Below are 20787 nucleotides of genomic sequence, written 5' to 3' on the forward strand. Positions count from 1 at the left end.
GCTGGGCCCCCATGGGAGAAGGTTTCCCCCATAGGAACTCTTTACTCGGACATTGTGCCGTGTATAAGATACACTCGTGAACTATACATTTTCGTACTCACAAATATTAATTTATACTTCTGAAGAACACCAGTGCTTTCGTTATCTTAACTCTAATAAACAACTGTAGATTTTATTCTAACTCTGATAAACCACTATAGCTAATACGAAGAAAGAATAGTTTTATTCAGTAGGTTCGTGTTCCAAAATAATTCAACTGAACTAAATATAGATATATCCGTTGACTTTTGGCAGTTCGAGTTTTACTACTGAAGTTTCCCAGAAAACAAGATTAAGTTCACTTTACTTCAAGGCTCACATGCAGAATAGTCATTGTAGATAGACTTAAAGTTAGTCACGTTACCTGAAGTGCTGCTACTAGAAGAAGTAATTAGGTTTTACGCCATTGTTCAGCTTACACAAGAATCACCATGTGCGGGATCAACTTCCACCTTTTATATGTTAGAATTATCTCCCTTCCATCCAAAACCTCGGGAGAATAACGTTCTCACTATAATTTCACTCCTTGGAGATTATTATTATGCAGAGTAAAACGACGAACACGCTCTCAGTTCATCACAAAATAAAATTTCTTCTAACAGAAGAAAGAAAATTACGACGCCACTCTTGTTCGGCTTTTGGTGAAGTACACAGAATATATAAAGACAGTCGTTTCACCGCTTCGCTTCTCTCTCATTCCCACTGTTGGAAATTTTGGTGAAACTTTTATTACAGCTTTATTAAACAAAATAAAGATAATTCGCATAGAATATAGATATTCATGAACAAAATATATAGTAAGAAAGAATACTATAACCTTAATTTGAACTATAAATCAACGTTATAAACTGGCCTCATTCCGTAATGCTCCTAGCCTGTATATTCTCCTACTATGGGCGACTCAATAGAAGAAGAAGAAGAAGAACATTGATGACAATCTCGAGAGCAGTTTACTAAGAGAACCAACGTCTAAACACAACAAAATCTGCATTTCAACGCAATGTTTGCGAAAGTATAATAAACATAAGGATACTTTAAATTGCCCTATTATAAAATTACGATAATAATGAGTAATATAATTCAAAATTCACATTGAGCCTATTAACTTGTCTGTAACAAACAAGGTATGTTACATCAGCAAGCTGTCCTGTGATTATGCATCTATCATTCCAGAAGAGTTAAACAATGTAATCTTTGTTAATGTCATTCACAGCAGTTAATGGTCTACCAGACTGTGGTTAGTCCAGCAGACCGAAATCATCATTGTGGAACCTTCGTATCTATCGGTGAATATTGCTACGTTCCAATGTCTCGTCTACCGGAAGCAATTGCGTCAAATGGGTGTGGCTGAGTGATCGCCAGTCTTGTAGGAGGAATTCAGTGAGCGACCGTTGGCAAGTACGGCTGTCTACACATGTACTTCCTTATCCATTGTGGGCGTATCTATAAATAGAGAAACAAAATTTGCGATCAGCATAAAGGACACAAGTATATACACATGAAAATTTATGGTCCTAGTGTTAATCATAAACATAGTTACGGCTCATTGTGCAAAACTTTTTGAGCACCCTTTGTAAATATTTATCTTGATTCAAAGACTGTAACAAAAGTAATACCTGTATGTAAAGTAAAAAGGTAAGACGATCAATAGATGACAGCATATGCTTAATTCTTCTACTTGTTTGACTCTGCAGTCAATCAGAACGCGTAGAATATCGTATTCATTTAAGAATAAGATCATTGATAATACTTATTTCTAAGTCACAAAGTCTCATATATTTCAAGAAAATCTCACGAAGAAAGAAAAAAAAAATCTGTATGAAATTGAAATTCAGTCGCTTCCGAGTTGCTAGCCTCGCAGAGTGGGACAATAAAGCTTGAATTTACATAACACAAGCACTAATATTGTTACAGAAATCGGTAGTGTATAAAGTTTATTTTCTACTTATTGCAAGGCTTGTAACTCAGAAACGAAAGATATTTTTTTTTTTTTAAATACTGTCTTAAAAATTCTGAGATAATTAAATGACTACATAACAATAAAGTATAAATTTAGATTAATTGCAATGAAGAATGTTGATACTGTCGATGACATAAGGCACTTTCGGTGTGTTTCGATGCATGATTTGAAGATTAGAAATACTGGCTGTGACTTCATTGGTAAAATAGAAATGAATCAACCGTCTTTCCAATGTGACATCCTTTATGATCTCAGAATCATGGAAACTTTTGATAAGGTCATTGAAGTTTATTACTAAAGCGAAAATCTGTATTTTTATGTTTTCTTTTCTCTGAAAATGCTTTAATAATAATTATCCAGTCGATTTGTGACCTTGTATTTTCGCCTTGTTAAAATTGCAGGTCAACCAGTTTCTATACAAGGGTTATTTTTTAAGTAAAGGAAGTTTGAAATTACTCGTGTACTTGAAAATTAGTGTGTACTATTGGATGCCATTTGCATTCATGGCATTCCCGGCGGGAGCTCATGTGGTTCGGATTCCACGTTAATCAGTAGGTCCACGTCTCATATAGCCTCGCTGCTGAAAGGGACGCTAAACTAAAATCAACTCAACGCATTCATGGCATCAGTCTGTCCGCTTCGTAGTGTAAAGGTAATATGTTTATAAGAATATTGAGCGCCCCACTGACTTGAAATAAGGCCAGTCATCCGGTTCCTAACAGCAAGAAACATAAAACTGCAAATATTCATCGCCAGACATGTGTGGCTGAGTGATCGCCGGTCTTGTAAAGAAAGGAATTCAGTGAGCGACCGTTGGCAAGTGCGGCTGTCTACACATGTACTTCCTTATCCATTGTGAGCGTATCTGTAAATAGAGACAGAAAGTTTGCGATCAGCATAGAGGACACAAGGATATACACATGAAAACTTACGGTCCTAGTGTTAATCATAAAAAAGTTACGGTTCATTGTACAAAACCTTTTGAGCGCCCTTTGTAAATATTTAATTTTATCTTGATTCGAAGACTCGGGGGGTATATGCAGACAATGCAGTGGGCAACAATAAAGTGTGAAAATGGGTCAGATTGTTGAATGAAAGTTGGCTGGGAGGAATTCAATCATCCACCAGAGTTCAGACCTCGCTCTTAGCAAGTATCATCTCTTCCATCATCTCAAAACCTTTCTGGATGGCAAACGTTTAGATATTGATGGAGTGAAAACGATCGTGAATAATTGGCTACCGTCACAGACAGCTGGCTGAGGCTATCCATAAACTCGTTCGTTACAATAAATATTTAAATTAGCAATGAGATTACGTAGAAAAAATAGAGAATTGGATGTAAACTCATGAAATAAATTCCTTTTTTACAGAATGTTTACTTTTGCAGTAAACCACTTCTCACAATCTATTACAGTTTGTATTCTATAACGATCAAGGTTAAAATTGGAAGCGGTTGGTTTCTGAACTTCCGGTTTGAATAGAGATTTAAGAGTGGTATTTAGTGGTATCTATTCTGAGAACTCTAAATCTATTCTTTAAAAAACGCTGCTCACCATCTCTAATCTGTTTTGCTCTATGTAGATCAGTTTAATACTGGAAGTTTTGTAGTGGATTTCTGGCACTTCTGGATTTAGTATGGACTTACGGATGGAGATGGATTCTTGGAACGCTTAATCGATTGCAAGAAAGCACTGTCTGTTGCCGTTTCTGCTCTATAGTGATCAACGAACTCAATTCCGAAATTTTGATCTTCTACATTCTGGCAACATTGATTTTTGTTCTCCAGGATCGATGGACACACGGACAGACAGGGTAGACCAAACTCCTTAAAGGTGCCAAATTCATAATGCATGTCGTTAATTTGCTTGAACCTATTATTATTGTTTATTAGGATTTCTCTGAATATATATTGTATAGATATGATATGATATATGATATGATATATATATGATATGATATATGATATGATATGATATGATATGATATGATATGATATGATATGATATGATATGATATGATATGATATGATATAACTTGTATTATGTGCCGATTGATCGTACTGAGTTCTAAATTATAAGGGCGCCGTAACAGCTGCTAGTTCAGGGACTCTGAGGTTCGATCTTAGAGCATATATGAGCTTGTATTGGGCATTACCATGTCTACAAGTTTTTATTTTAATTATCCCGTTTTATCCCACGTTCTTATTATAGTAATTGTTTCATTGCCTACGTATCAAGTGTTCTTTTATTTTGCAACTCCGGAATTCTTAGAAAACGTACAATCTATCATGAAAACTGGGTAGTTTGGAGGAAAGGTAAACTTAGAAGTAAAGTCACTTCTTGCTCCCGCCTGATTGCGGTTGAAGTCGTGCAAAGATAAGACTGTAAAAATTTTAATAAAATATTTAAAAGTAATAAAGTAATTTATTATTTATCGATCTTCATGAACGTGCGTGTCTTTCCATTGAGACTTAATGAAAGATCATTCTCCGATAAGAATTAATTCCTCTTCAACATAAGGAAGAAGAAAAAAATACTTTTTCAATTTGAGGCAATAAATTGGTAATCTACACTAATATGTAGTTGAATCTGTAATCTTAACTTGAAAAAGGGCTAAATATGGATGAAATTGATGCATTTGCGAGAGGTATTCACTAAGTGGATCCCATTCAGTTTTGACTATCTTTACCAAACTCTTGTGATAACAAATCTAACTTATCTGAGGATGTAAATTGGATAGTTTTGTGTTATTTAAGGTATAATCAGGTAATTAGATATATTAGTGTGTTGTAATATATGCGTGACAACTTACATTGTTGTGAGTAGACAAATTAGTACTGATCTTTACCGTTGATATGAAGAGATCCTTGGATGGTTAGTAGCTCGCTGTCCTAGAAACTGCTTGTTCACTTAGACAGCTGATTAGCCCTTCTTGTTAACTGATAGTGTTTATACAGATAGCTTTCTCACGAACTTCAAGTACAAAAAGGGGAACATGACATGCTTTATCGATATAAGTTAATTAGCGTTATGATAAACTATATTTCTCCTACGAGTCTTTCTGTTATCATTTCTATACGTCTCTGTCTCAATACCTTTTCGTTGAAATTCCACGCTATTTTGTACAGTTAAATACTTATGAGCTAAAGCGATCTGACAGTGACGTCCGTCCGTATGGAATGATAAACTTCTTCAAAACTCCGGAGGATTTGTTGTTTGAAAATTTCATCTACAGATATAATACTTAAAAACATTAAATCTGTGTAATCTCTCTACTCAGTTCATATGTCATAAATTTTATGCAAAGCGTATTCAGATGTAATCAGTTCACTCAACAACTACGCAAATAGATTGGTACATCAAATGCTAAACATAATACTTGAACTCGCAGAGATAGGAATACAAAGTAGGAACTGGATCCAATTAGCTAAGGATAGAAGTCAGTGGAGAGCTTTTGTGAACGCGGCATTGAACCTCCGGGTTCCATAGGCCATAGAGTTAGTTTAGTTAGTTAATACTTGAACTTACAAATACGTTTTCTGAATTCTCTTCTAACTTAAAGAAACAAAATACAAAAGTAGTGAGTTTACCTATTCTCAAAAATAAGTAATGAAATGTGGTACCACTACACTAACAGTAATAATACATGAGGTGTAGTAACAATATTTGACGAAAGATTATATTAAATTTGGTAAGCGTAATTTGAAACTGCAAAACTTGTTACTATTTTTTCTCTTAATTTTTCCCAAAAATCCATTTGGTTTCATCTGGATTATTTCCGTCAGACTACTAAGAACGTTCTGTTTTAAAGTTCAGTGTATCATATTTGACAGGGAAAATAATTATTAAAAAGAATAAAATAAGAATTATTAAAAAGATAATGAAAAACATGTGTCTGAATTGCATTTTTCAACAGAACAGTTTATTATTATTATTTTTTCACAGGTTGTTCGCGAGAGAATATCTACAGCAACAGTGCTATTGATTGCTTGCACTGCTAAGAATCTTCGTTATTTTTACGTGCGAAGGAATGCCATAATTCTGCGTTCGGACTGGCCTCACAGCCCAGAGTGGTCTAATGAATTTTACAGATGGCTCACAACAGCCGCAAGGTCCTACGAGGCGATGGAGAAGGAGGTATCTCAGATACTGGGTTACAGATGGACTGCTTTGTCGGATAGGCAGTTTAAATTAACCCAATTAAATCTTCACAGGTCTCCATATTTGTATGATTAAAGTACGTATGGGTACAAGGTTAATTTTGACAACATGATAGCTATTCTGAAGATTTCAGAACAAGTAGATTGAATATGAGTCGTACTGCTCACTAAAGAAAAGACCTTAATATTTTAATACAAAGACAAATTTTCTACGTATTTTATTGAGAACCAGGTACAAAAAGGAGAAATACTTACGTAGATCATATAGTAAAATGCTTTAAAAAACAAAAATCTGAGTAACAAAAGTCAAGAAACATTTGCTTTGGTATGTTATGTTCATCAGGATATATATATGCAAAATAAAAATGCGATATGTAAGTTACTTGTTAAGAAAATGGAGTTAAAGATTTGTTAGACAGACAGGAGTGAATAACAGAAAACATTAAAAATTATCTTTGTTCGTTTTCTTTTAAATACAAAACTAGGAATAATTTTATTTTAAGTAGCATATTACAGACTTGTCTGGTGTAGGATGTTCTAATCGTTGAAAAATAAGTAAATAAAAAAGAAAATATTCATATTGCAGCAAATGCCAAAATAATGCACGATATGCGACTAATGTATTCTGCAGAGAATATCTATATAGAGCATGCTATTTTCCTTTGTAGCGTATTGTACATTATCATCAGATCTGCAATAATGAACTATTCGTTAGAGAAGTGTATGTATATATATATATATATATATATATATATATATATATATATATGTTTGTGAAAATCACATTTGATAATCATGTTTGTGTCATGTATCACAGGAAAATTAAGTTCGAATTACAAAATAAAACGAGGTACTTAAGAAAGGAGCATGAGTGTAATAAATAAAAGATTATGTGAATGTACAGTATATAGAAGATTTGCTGTTCAGAGCACTTCTAATGGTACCACTGACTCCAAGTGATTCCGGTTGAATAGCAAATACATCAGATCTAAAATTGGAACACAGTGCTTCACTCGTAATTCTCAGCAACAAAAAAATAATGGTTCTAAAATATTCGTAAAATTCCTATTATGTATAGACTCGCACTGAATGGTCTTATAATTTATGCGTGCTAAAAGTTAAGTTTCCAATGCTTAGGACCCTTGCATACTCGTTTAGATTCCACTATCCTACTATCAAGTGTGACCGTTTTAAACGTTGGATGTAATATGCTACTATATCGTGACTTTTTATCTTTTTGGTCAGGATCTATAAACAGCTACGTAGTATATCATATCGCATGAAAGGAACTAAATAACCGGATCGCATATCTATTCGATTAAAAATAAAAAATAAAAAATCGTGTCCGATTAGGAGCATTGGAAAGTTAAGTTGCCATTTTATCGTGAGGTACATCTCACAGAATCAAGAGTAAGAAAACCATACTACGAAAGAGGTGAAAGAAAGCTTGGAGGAACATAACTGGAAAATAAAGAGCTTAGGTGTGTATTCCGAAACTGATTCTTGTTTACAACATCGATTTATAATTGCTGAAAATAATTGACGAGCTATTTATAATTTAAAGTAACGAACTACGTGGGATATTCCTCGAAGTATTTCTCCTCATTGACTATCTCTTAGATACTGGGTCTTTCTTTGCTGAATTTTCAATATTCACGTAAATAGGATACACAGGGTACTTAACTACGTGTAAATGAAACATGTAAGCCTCATTAATACAACTAATACTTATATGTCTAGTGCTGATAGGTTTGTGTAATAATAAATGCACAGCTTGAGCGTGTCTTTATCTACATACAAATAATAAGGAAAGTTGATTAAAATTCAGCGTCTATATTCATAAAGTATTGGTACATATTTGTTGCAAGATTCCATTTATTAAAGACTTCAATCTATTCACCATATTATAAAAAATACAAATTTCCTTCAGTTGTTTCAATTATGGATCACATTACAGGAAATTATAACTTACTTTTGTAAGTAATATTTTGATGTCGTATATCAGTGTGCATGGTCGATTGAGACCTAATTTTAATTAGGTAATCATCTTGACTGAAAAATATTTATGAGTTAATCAGCCGAATGAGAGGATAGCATTTTAAATATTTGTTTATTCTGTGTCACTCAGTCTTCGGAATGCAATATCTGCCAAGCGTTATTCATCAGACCGATAATAAGTGGAAAACACAATGAAGTGAAATGTGTCAGTTTGGAATGGTTTTAGTTTGAACGCCCGTGTATCAAATCCAAGAAAAAAAATACCACATTCTTGAGATCCAACTATATTTTTAAATTTCAAATATAATATAATTTTTTTCAAGTTTGCTCAGTAAATTCTCTGATTCTCACCAAAATGTAAACTTAAGAGCGTTCATGTATCTAGCATGAAGGTAGATTTTTTTCCTGTATAATTAGACATCAGAGTTTGAATAGTAATATTGTAAACTATTTAATATGTTGTAGTTATTTTTATTCTTGTTATAGACACGCCTGCGAAATTTAGTGAAACTCTGTTCATTGTCAGAATAACTTTCTGTTAGCACAGTTATGGGCAGCTAGTATTTCATACTTATCATGGCTGTGGTAAATATTTGTTACACTTTTTTTTTTTTTTTTTTTTTTTTTTTTTTTTTTTTTTTTTTTTGTCACTTTCGTATTGCGCTTATACAATGAGACTTTGTGTATAATGTATTTGTAGGGAACAGAAGTGCATCGTTAAACAATACCTCAATTTCTGATGACTACACTTTTTTTAATCGTTCGTTGCTTGTAAGACATATATTTGAAAGATACTGAAAGCATTATTTTTCAAGGAAAAGAGCATTTTGAAAGCAATTTTTAAATATATAGACTGAACAAATATGTAGAAAGTTAATAAACGGTTTTCACGTGTTTACATATTTTGAGATGAATTTTAACACACACACACATACACAAAAAAGTCAGCTTGAAAAATCAACTTCTGATCTCTACTTTCAACTGATTTATTAAAAGCGAAGTATTGTTAACATAAGCCACTTACAGGTGTGCTTATAAATAAATTAAAAACAACTATCCTTGCTCTTCTTGGATGTTTTCTGAATTTAGTAAGCGATCATAAATAGTATGATTTTGGCCACTTTTATTAATAGCATCACTTAAGACTGTTGTTAAACATTCGAAGAAGAAAGTATCGTATGAATAACATAAAGAAAAAATTACCAGATTCTACTAGATTGAAACACTGATTAAAATGGCCTGTACCAAAACAAAGGTTGATTGATAGGCATGCCGTTATTTCCTCTTTCTCAAACGAATTACAAAAAGTTTCTGGAAGCAAAATTTAAACAATTAATTGTCCCGAGAAATGTGACAGTGTAAAAAAAAAAATTAAAAAATTTTAAAAACCGTTAAAAATGTCAGTATTTTGTTAAATTTTGAGAACCTTTATCAAGTTTATTTGAAATGCATGCCTTTATTACATAGGTATAAAGAAAGGAAACATACGTTAGCTTAAAAACTGTAACGCCAAATACAATGACAGTCCAGCAATAGATGTTTCAGATACAAAATAATCAAGTGCTGATCATAGAAAGACAGAAACGAGACATTTTCTTTTTTGGACAAAAGAATAAAAATTAAACCCTAATATGGGTACTGTAGACAGAAGTTGAAATAACATCATTGATCTAATACTGGTAGCTACAATATTATATATATATATATATATATCCATCCAGGGGGGCTATATCCCCCCCCTTGACGCTCAGGTATACACTGGATAAAATGGGCTTCAATCTTGCTTTACACTGTGGATGAAGCTGTAAACTATGGTTTAGCACCTCCCTTGATCATATCTTGGATTCACCACTATATATGTATATAACAAACTCATTCAGTTAATTTTAATTTATTCTGCCCTAACTTTTTTTTCTTACCTTAGTCCTGAAAAATGTTTCCAGGAACGGTAGCGAAATTTTAACTGTATATGATTGTTTAATAAATTCACAAACAGTTGGGAAGAGTAAGGTTAGAAATTTTAAGTTCACTTATAATTATTATAAGCTTTGTTTCATGTTTAGGATTGTACTTTGTCATGTTCTCTTGTCTTTAAAGAACAATGTTTCGTAGCATGAGAAATTTATAAATATGTAGTTATTAGGCAAGAAAAATGAGTTACACTGTTAGTTAGTTTTTCGGTGATTCTAGAGTTTTCAAAAAATAAAGTAAATTCCCTGAATAAAGTGTGGACAGTTAGAAGTTGTTCAGAGATTAAGAACTCTTATTACTAGTGATTTACTAATACTGTTTTTTTCTGAAATAAGTCCTATATACATCGATGTAACTACATAATAATAGTTGGATTTTCTTTTTGAAATATATATATACCTGCACAGTTGTATCAATAAATCCTTTCTTAATTTGCACTTTTGTTTTACAATGTAATGGAGATCACATGATGTTCATGGTGGTAGAATCGACATGACTTAAAGGATTAGAACATTATTGAGAGATAGGAAGTTCATATGGGTCTAAAAATACCAATGTCAGTCAGAAGAAGCAAAATTAAAAATAGCTGTCATTGAATCATGTTAGATTGATGTGTATATTCGACAGTAAAAGTGGATACTCGCCTCCTTTCTCAATAGCTTACTAGTGAGTGGATCATTTAGGTTCTGTTTCTAAGTAAGTCCTCACTCAAAGTCATCAAAATTGAGATGAGCGAAATTGCAGCACTCACAATCGTAGCTTAAGTGAATATATGCTAAAAGAATTATATTATTTATCAACATTTGTGAAGAGGTTAGGGCCCAATGAACCCATGCCAAGTAGTAGTAGAAAAAAAAAAAACTTCCTATTAATGTTGGTACATCTCTCCTTTTCAGTGTCTTTACTTGGAACTTAAAAGTTAGTTGTTTACTGGTGAACTTCAATTCGTTTTCTATTTCGCTAGATGCCAGTCGAGACAGGTCTTCCTACGATAGAGACGCTGTAAATGGAAGTTGTAATGCCAACTCTTCTCCAGTTCAGTATGAAATGGTCAATGAAGAACGCTGAAACAGACAATTAGTCAGTTAAAATGTCCGAAACAATTTCCAAATACCTCCAACTGTTACATTATTACTTATGCAACTTCCTTTACTCTGGTCGAGATATGCACTTGCGTCATCTAGCGTAATTAATTAGAACTTATGATTAATTGTTTACACTTGATTCTAATTTCACTAAAGCTCAATTCAGTTACTGAAAGAAACAGAAAACCTCCGGTGAGTATGCGATTTTGCTGCCAGCTATATGATACTTTATTATTGTGTATTGTTCTTGTTTTACGTTTTTTTGTTTGTTTGTTTCAAATGCAAGATAGTAACTTTATATTACGCTTATTTTCACAAGTCTTTGGTAATAGGAGGAGGAATAGTCAGTTAACAATGACTTCAGCAAATTTTTTTTCTAAAAAAATCAATAAAATTTATTGTTCTGTTTGCAGCATTTCTTTTATAAGTATCTTCTCGGAGAAAATGCAATGTGCTTTTGATGTAATACAACTTGATGGTAACCAATAATACCATTACATAAATAAGGGGAAAAATTACTACGTATGGTAGAAATTCAAAGTTAGACCGAATCAGGCATTTTCCAACTGAATCATATTTGATATAATTTTCTTCAAAAATGTTCTTGCAATAAGACTGCAAAACTTCGTGTGTGTGTTTTCTTTTTTTAAAAAAAAGGTACACATGACAAATTACACGTAAAACTACTTGTAATTATAAATGCTGTTGACTACAGTATTACTATTAATATTTTCAAATAGTAATATTACTAAACCTATTCTTGCACATAACGCATAGTTTTGTGGCGTATTATAATCAATATTATACCCGAGTTACTTTTTCCTGTTAGAAAATATAAATATTTCTGGGCTTTCGGCATTGGTGGCCATTTGAGCCTGTCACGTATGAAAAATGACGCTCCTCGCAATCACACTATTCAGAGAAGTGTGGGCGGGGGGAGGGAGGAAACAGGCTGAGACCTTTATGTGAGATATCATCCCAGCATTTGCCTGGTGGGAATAAGGAAAATTCAGGAGAAACCTCACTTAGGATGGATGGCTGAAAAGGTTTTTACACCTTTCCGACCGTGTCCTCTCTGGGAATTGAACCCGGGACTGCTAGCACCAAAGGCGAGAGTGTTGACGACTACGCTACGCGGAGCCATTCGTATTAAAAATAAATGAAATATTGCGCTTTGAGTCTAGTAGGTAATTTGCAAAAGGTGGGAACATGAAAAGTTAAAACTGAGACAGGAATGATGTGCTGTGTACCCTAAAGTAATAAAATGTACGCACTTTTGGTAAATATTTCATCAGATAAAAAGAGGTATTGTACAAAGGACTAAAATATTCTTTGTAGTAACAAGAAAATAGACTGACACATTTATTCACCCTAGACAATTAATGCCGCTACAGCGACAAATTCAGTTTCATATACGATAGAATGAAAAGTCATTATTTGTGGCTAATCCATTTATTTTGGTATATAAGAGGTAATATTTGCCCTTTATAGGAACTTATCAAATGATAGCCATCAGTGTAGGTCTGTTCAGGGAAGCCAACCAAGATTCACATGTAGATGTGACGGGTCAAGTTTTTGTGGATTGTCATTTTTCATGTCAGGGGTCTCATTCACATACGAAGGCCAACCAATCAAGAACAGCTTCTGTCTCGAGATTATGAAACTCCAGCCAGTGACCTGTGTCAAGCCATAATTAATAAGACTTCTCAACAGAACTGTAAAATTTTCGTGAAGTTTTTGTCCAAAATCAGGCAACTATCATCAGTCAGATTAGGCTCCAATGAAATACTTTTGTACAAGCCACAAGATATCATCAAAAAATTTCGAGATTATTTTTGTTTACAAGAAAGTACTTTATTTATCTACGTTTACACACTATCACCTTCGAAATAGTTACCTTGTAGAGTCCGCAGAAAAAACCTGCAACATGAGCATGTAAGCTTATTGTGAAACGACTAAGTCTTTTGCTACAAAATAAGTGTGCAGGGGAGGACGCCGAGGTTTCTCCTGCGTGATTCGTGCTACTTAGACGTTATATTTATTCCTTGGGCTGTTAGGTGTAGTTTTACAACAAACTTACATGCTCATGTTGCAAGTTTTGCTGCGGACTGTACAGCAATACAGCTCTCCCAGTGCTTCTGTCTGCTGGAATGTGTCTTGAAAGTCTTCTTTTCGAAGTGCGCAAACATCTTGTGTGATTCACGTGGATCTTCGCAATGGTGTTCAAAAGGTGACCTTTAAGCTTGATCTTCAGCTTTGGCAAGAGGGCGAAGTCGACAGGAGCCAAACCTGGCGAGTAGGGTGGGTACAGAAGTGCGATCAACGTGTTTCTGGTGAGAGTTGATTTAACATCCTTTTCAGCAGTGAGGTTATATGAGACGGGACCTACTGATTAACGTGGAATCCGAACCATATGAGCTCCCGCTGGAAACCGAACCCGGGACTCCCACGTCGAAAGCGCGTACGCTAACTGTTTAGCCAAGAAGGAGCTCCGTTTCTGGCGAGAAGAGCACGGTGACAGGATGTATTGTCGTCGTAGACCAGCCAGTTTTTCCTGCACCACAGATCCATCCGGTCGCTTTCGCCGAATGTCCTCCCTCAGACGCCTTAAAACCTGGCAATAGAACTCACTGTTGGCAATCTGGTCCCTGGGGATGAATTCGTGATGCATAGTGCCACGAATGTCAAGAAACAAACAAAAAAAAAAAAAATATGAGCATGCACTTGGTCGAGCTGCGGACCTGCCTCGCCTCTTTCGGTCGTGGAGATGATGGGCTTTCCTACTGTGAAGAATGTTGCTTTATCTCAGGGTCGTACTCATACAAGTTTCGTCACCGGTAATGATCGTCGACATGAAGAATGGGTCATCCATGGCACGCTGATGGAGTTCTTGACAGGCTTCGACGCGATGTTCCTTCTGCTGGTGGGTCAGCAGCTTTGGGACGAACTTGATAGCAATACGGCGCATGTTCAAATTACACGTGAGGATTCCCTGCACTGTTCCTTATGATACACCGACAATGGCAGCAACGTTGTGGATTGTTCGACGATCTTCATGCACAAGTTGCTGAATAGTTTCGACATTTTCGGGTGTTGTGCTCGTTGAAGATCGTCCTAATTTCTCGTCGTCTTCCAGTGTTCTTCTTCCGCCCTTGAAGCGCGCGTGCTACTCAAAAAATCTCCTCAATCATATCAGCATAGCCGTACACTTGCCGAATCATGTTAAGCGTTTTGTGTTGGATTTCCCCAGTCTCACACAGAATTTCACATTCGCTCGTTGTTTTAGCTTGCTGTTCATGATAAAATCGCAGACGTGGTAACGCACGAGGTTAGAATACCACCAGCGGCACAGCTCCCGATGTACACAGAACGAGGTCTCTTGGCACATTGACTTACGATGGTTGGTGCTCCCTGTGCCAATGCGTGCAGCCTTGCACTGCCATCTGTTGGCATGTAATAGAACTAGTCTAGAAACTTTTTGATACTACTTCATAAAACAACATATCAAGATAATAGTTGGAGGATATGGAGGACATCAAGACGACTGTAACAAAGAAACTAATAGGCATCTATGAAGACGACTTCTCTATCAGCTTGAAGTCGTGTACAAATTAGCGAAATTGTGCATCGACAGAGGAAGGTGACTGTGTACAAAACTGAAAAGACATCACTTCCAACAAGTAATATTTTTCACTTTGTGAAATCAGACCAGGAATTTCATTGTCACACTGTGAAATAATAATGCAAAGCTAAAAAATCATCAGTATTTCTAGAGATAACATTATATTCAGTATAGCTCAAGGTTTTGGTTTTATTTCTGTTCAAAATTTCTCATATACATGTACTTTAAAGAGCACTAGTAAGAGATCAAATTGCTGGTGCTATCTCGTACAAGTGGGTCTTGTGAGAAGATATTCTGTGCATGCCTTAAAGTGACAGGTACAAGAAATTTTAAAAAAAATACTTGCAATATACACATTTGCATTTGCTTGCATTGTTTGTCTACTAGTTAGTATAACAACATGGTACATAAATCTTGACTTGAGAAATTTAATACCTAAGTCTCAAATCCTACAATATTTTTTAGCGTTTAACGGAAAATAGTCTGTCCAAAGATGAGATAACGATAGATCTCGGAGCTGAACATGGATGAGTGTAAAGCCTCATGCGTAGTTTAAGAAAATCAAGAAAAACTCATCTTTTTGTAAAGCTAAAAATTGATGCATCACGATAACCGCGCCACTTCTTAAGGTGAAATTGATACTGAAATGTGCACTAATCAAGCTTCTCATTTTGACACTAGCAAGGCGATATTATACAGTTTGATTAATGAAATATAGTCCAAAAATTATGAGAAGTCTTGAGCTTAAATTCTTTTTTAATTCAAATATTGTTCAAAGTTAAGAGAGACAATGGATACGTCACATCGAGCTGAATTAAATGAGATATTTAAGGATAAATTCCGATGCGTAGTTTTCGAATAAATTGAGGAAAAGAATTTTTATGGCATTAAAAAAGATGCCCTTCGCTGCCAACTGGGGTAGTTTATCCTTTTTATTCTGTTGGACTAGATTGTTTACTTATTTATGTACTGTACAGGGCTATTCAAAATGATCTTCCCGATTACAAATTTTAATAAACTCACGTTTCTAAACACGTACATTCATCAAATGAAAAACTCAAAAAGTGTTAGTATCTGGTAAAGCGGATGTATTAGTTGCGCAGCGCGCCGCTACGGCGACAGTAACAAGATTACAGCAAATGAAGACAGGAAAACTTCTTGTGTGCTAAATTTTCATTTATTTTTATAGTGACCAGTCTGTTATTAGTGTCCAAAGTAGTAGTATAAAGTTTGGAGAACCCCTTAGCGGGCATAGTATTCGTCAATAGTACTTCGATTTTAAAGCAAGAGGATATAGCCCATCGGCAAGTGCAAAAACAGTACGGTAAAAGCAAGCAAAGGATTGCAGATAGCACAGCCTACTGTGTGGAGGATTATCCGTAAACAACTGAAATTTTGTCTATACCGGTTGACATTGTTGCAAGCCTTGAGACTGGTTACTATGAAAACTTAGCACACAAAAAGCTTTCGTCTTCATTGACTGCCATCTTGTGTTACTGTCGCCCTAGTGGCGAGCTGCGCAACTAATACATCACCTTTGCCAGATACTAAAACTTTTCGAGTATCTCTTTCATTTGATATCAGTTTCATATGTGTGTGTGTTAATAATAAACGTGAGTTATTAAAGTTTGTAATCGAGATAATTTTGAATAGGCCTGTATATGAACAATATACACTAGTAAGTAGCAGATGATGTTTGATTTTTCCGAACAGAAACAATACTCTAGGCCAGGGGTCTCCAAATTACGGTGCGCGAGGACCACGTGTATACTTCGACTAACCAAGGATAATTGACGTTTTGCATGATTCCGCCTCTCCCCAGAAGCTGATGATACAGTGTGTTAGTATTACGAGAATGAAGAAGTCAGTGTGCCCCTTGGGCTAAAATATTTGAAGACCCTTGCTCTAGGCAGTGATATACATAGTCCTAATTGTGAAATCAATTAGAAGTTCGCGTGTCAATCTCATATTTTCGTATATTTGATAGGATGATCAGGGCATAGACATGAGTAAAATGGAAAAAAATTAAATATTTCAGTTTTTACGTCTTACGATTATGCTGGTTAGGCTAAAACAGAAAGTGATGATGAGAAATGAATTCAATGGTGGAGTGAAGAAAGTGGGAGAAAATCCACGAACATGATGTTTGTCCACCACAAAGCCCACTTGGCACGATGCACATACGTGGACATATGTACGAAACCTTTTAACTCATTAATGTACTGTGTTACATTGCAGGATTGTTATCGTTGAAACTGAGGATATGCTGTTTTCATTCCAGTTGGATGCAAATTAAATTATTCTTTAAATATAAAGTTCTAAATCAATACGTGTAATTGTGTTCAAATTATTATTTGACAAACGAGAATAGGCTCAATAATTAATTGTTTACGTGATTATTGTATGTTAAGATATTGTATGCCGCGAAGATAGTTTGGAATTCTATTTGAGAGACTTAAACAATCATATATATATATATAACAAACAATATTTGTAATGCACTTACTGTAACTGTGAAACAACTAGCAACTAAAAACAAACGAATGTGTTCAGATTCCAAAACAGTTGTTTAAATAATCAAAATACAACAACATGAAAACGAATTTTATATATGTATCAAAAACAACAACTCTGCAAATAAAACAAAGTATATTTCAGTATGTAGTTTGAGACTTTAGCTGCGATGCGTGCGTGAAGACGTTTTGGCATAGAGTTAGGGATTTCCGACAAATGGTAGAATCAAATTCGGTCCATTGCTGTGCAACGTACAAGGGGCCATCCAGAACAAAATAAATAAAAGGTTATTTATTTATTATTTTTAATTTTTATATTTTTTTTAACAAAAACACCTTATTACCTTCAAGTACTCTCCATTACACTTAATACATTTGTCCAATCTGTAAGTCTATTCTTGGAAACATTTTCCAAACATCTGTTTCGGTGACATAGCTTCTTTTTTTCATCTCTCCGCCGTCGTCAAATCGCTGTCCTTTCATTTCCCTCTTCATTCACAGCAACAGAAAGGTCACACGGAGCGAGGTCAAGTGAGTAAGGGGTGTAAACAAAGGAGTCATACAGTCTTTTTTTTTAGCAGAAAACTGGCGCACTGAGAAGGCTGCGTGAGCAGTTGCACTATCGTGGTGAAAATCCAGTTCCCTGTCTGCCACAAATCGGCTTTTTTTGTCGCACACTGTTACACAATCTTTTCAGAACTTCTAAATAGAAAGCTTTATTAACAGTCTGACCTGATGGAACGAACTCTATCCCCTTCAAGTAAAAAAAAAAATAATAAATAAAACTAAAATAAATCATAGTCTTGATGTTTGATTTCACTTGCCGGGTTTTTTGGCGAGGTAATGATAGGTTTTTCACTGGCTTGATTGATGTTGGTTTCGGGATTGTAAGAACAGCATCATATCCTGCCACCAGTAATGACCTTGGAAAAAAAGAAAAGTCTGCATCACTTCGAAATTGTGCTCTCAAAGCTCGGCATGTTCTCACTCGACGGTCCTTTGGCTGATCAGTCAGAACCCCAAGGTCAAATTTTGCAGTGACCCTTCTGATTCCTAAATTCTCTGTTCCAAGATACTTCAGGTAACTTCATCTCTTCAGTGGTTTATTGCTGGTCTTTGACCAGAAGTCCACAAATATTGTCGACATATCGTCTGATCGAAAAGTTGGACGTCCAGAACGAGGTCAGTCGTCAATCGACATTTCAACTTTTCGAAACCAGAAAAACTCATACTTAAATTTTTCTTATAGCGCTGTCCTTGTAAACTGTGTTCATCACCACCATAGTTCCTGTGGCATATTTCCCGAGCAGGAAACAAAATTTCACAGATACACGCCATTCTCTTAAATCGGCCATCACAAAACGAGGTGCAAATAAAACTGCTTTTACGAAAGAAGTCATTTGTGACCAGACAGAATCCTTCCAGGCGACGCTATGGGTAGACTAAACGCAGAGCGAATTGTTCGACACTCGCCTAGTGGGAAAAATGCGTACTACGGAAACTGCCCAGAGTAGCGCTAATTTTTTTTATTATTATTATGAGTATCCCTCGTACTAAATCAACTCTTGTCTGTTAACAAGCTGATGGTGTATCCGTACATTTCTCTAAGTTCACGCCACCAAATTCACAATTGGATTTAAATCCGGAGGTTGAGGTGGAGTCACTAAGCAGTGATGAGTGCAATGGTTGATAGGTTCCCATACAGACAACCTGAAGTGTTCATTCACCAATGACAGTCCCACTTCCACCACCGGTTGTGGACCTGTGTGTGAAGACCAGCACACTTTTACTGAAGAAGACTTATTTTCAGGTGTACAAGGTACATTCTTTTCACTCCTATTGCGTCGCTCTTCAGCGCTTGTAAACCATGCGATCCTTAAAAGAAAAAAGGCAGGCAATATTTCAGAAGGCACAGATCATGACTGTTCACTAGGCTATCGGTAAAAAGGAATAGCACAAATCCTAGTCCTAAACTTTTAACCGTCTGTAGAATGCCAGCGAGGATTCGACTGTGATGGAATTCTACTCGGTTGATATTCGTTCCATACATGTGGGGATTTCGCTTTTGTAAACATCCGCCAAAACTTATTCCTGACAATGTGTACCATTGATCTTTTACCTAATGGCAACATGACGTAGTTTTAATTTTCCTCTGTAACAAAATCAGTCACAGCTATGAAACCACGTGCATAACTTTCGGTCCACCGACGAATTTTTTTCTTCGACTTTGTCCGGGACCAAAGATCTGTTGAGAAACAATGTTAATACTGCAGTTAATTATTGGATTTCCAATTAGTAGATGTTTGCTATTCAAATCAGTTGCTATTGGTGTGTTGAGAATGATTGCAAAATATGGAGGAGAGTTCTCGCAGATGGCAATTCCGCTTTACGAATTCAACGAAAGTATTTCCGAGTAAATTTTGTTACTCGGTCATTTATAAATATTATTATCTCGCTGTTTTTAGATTGAAATTATCAGCATTGATTTTTCTGCCATTCTCCTTTCTGATTTGTATTTCTCCAATTCTTCTTGATCTGATTGGGCATTGATCAGTATTTGATGATCCTTAAAAAAAAAAAAAAAAAAAAAAAAAAAAAAAAAAAAAAAATTCATTTAATGCAGCCGTCTTTTGTTAATATTCAGAACTTGAATTTTAATTTTAATAGACTTTTGTATTCTTCGTTTGCTGAAAACTTTCGAGAGGCATTTTGTCAAAACATTAATCCGCACGAAGAAGGAAAGCTACCTGCTGATCTGGTCACTGAGGTGTAAAGGGCCATGAATCAGGGTTGGTGAGAGAAGAACCAAATACAGCAGCGTTCCTCAAGCATTTTTTTAAAGTGCGGACCACTCTACTCGGGTCTCCTTCGAAAGCAGATTTATTATTTTTTCCTTGTGTTTTACATATATGTAAATAACATTACATTTATATTTTTAGAAGAGTATTAATTAAAATTCCCTTAATTTTATTCTATACAAGTTATTAGCATTTGAATACTGTTTGCCTTATTAAATTGTAAAATCTACTATGTATACAGTCTTATATAGAATCTGTATAATCTTGTTTGAGTTTTTGAACTATAGTGTGAAAATTTTATTTTTATTTTTTATTTATTTTTTTCACTAATGTTCACTTTACGAGGACTACGATTTGAAAAACGCTGAACTAGAGAAAGGGGGAAAAATAGTAAATAGTGATTGGCTACTTAGGACTACACAAGGAAAGAATACTGATTTATGCATTAGATAAAGAAGTCACCATACTCGTAGCGGTATGAAACTTATGCGACTAGAATTATTTTCATTACTTTTTCCAATATTATTCTATAGTAAAGAAATCACCTTACCATTTTTTTTTTTTTTTTCACATGATTGCGTAAACACTATAATTTTAAATCTTAGACCTTTGCTATACTTGAAACACTTTACCTCTCAAGTC

General features: G+C 35.0%; 1 protein-coding gene across 3 annotated transcripts in view; it reads left to right on the forward strand.

Moving 5' to 3' along the window:
- Positions 1-9344, forward strand: part of LOC145673293 (uncharacterized) — a 47661-nt gene extending 38317 nt beyond the window's left edge. Inside the window, exons 6-7 of one of the 3 annotated variants that reach the window (XR_014128743.1) lie at positions 3581-3831; positions 5944-6080. Coding sequence is in view for 1 of the 3 variants with exons in the window: in XM_081742863.1 (XP_081598989.1) it covers positions 5944-6234 (291 nt within the window). In the remaining 2 variants the exon portion in view is untranslated. Of the gene's footprint in view, positions 1-3580; positions 3832-5943 lie in introns of all 3 variants that reach the window. The other 2 variants (XR_014128742.1, XM_081742863.1) reach the window with 2 other exon arrangements.
- The last annotated feature ends 11443 nt before the right edge of the window (positions 9345-20787 follow it).

Source organism: Thermobia domestica, chromosome 16 (genome assembly GCF_964235325.1).
Source record: "Thermobia domestica chromosome 16, izTheDome1.hap1.1, whole genome shotgun sequence".
In the NCBI taxonomy this organism is placed as follows: Eukaryota; Metazoa; Arthropoda; class Insecta; order Zygentoma; family Lepismatidae; genus Thermobia; species Thermobia domestica.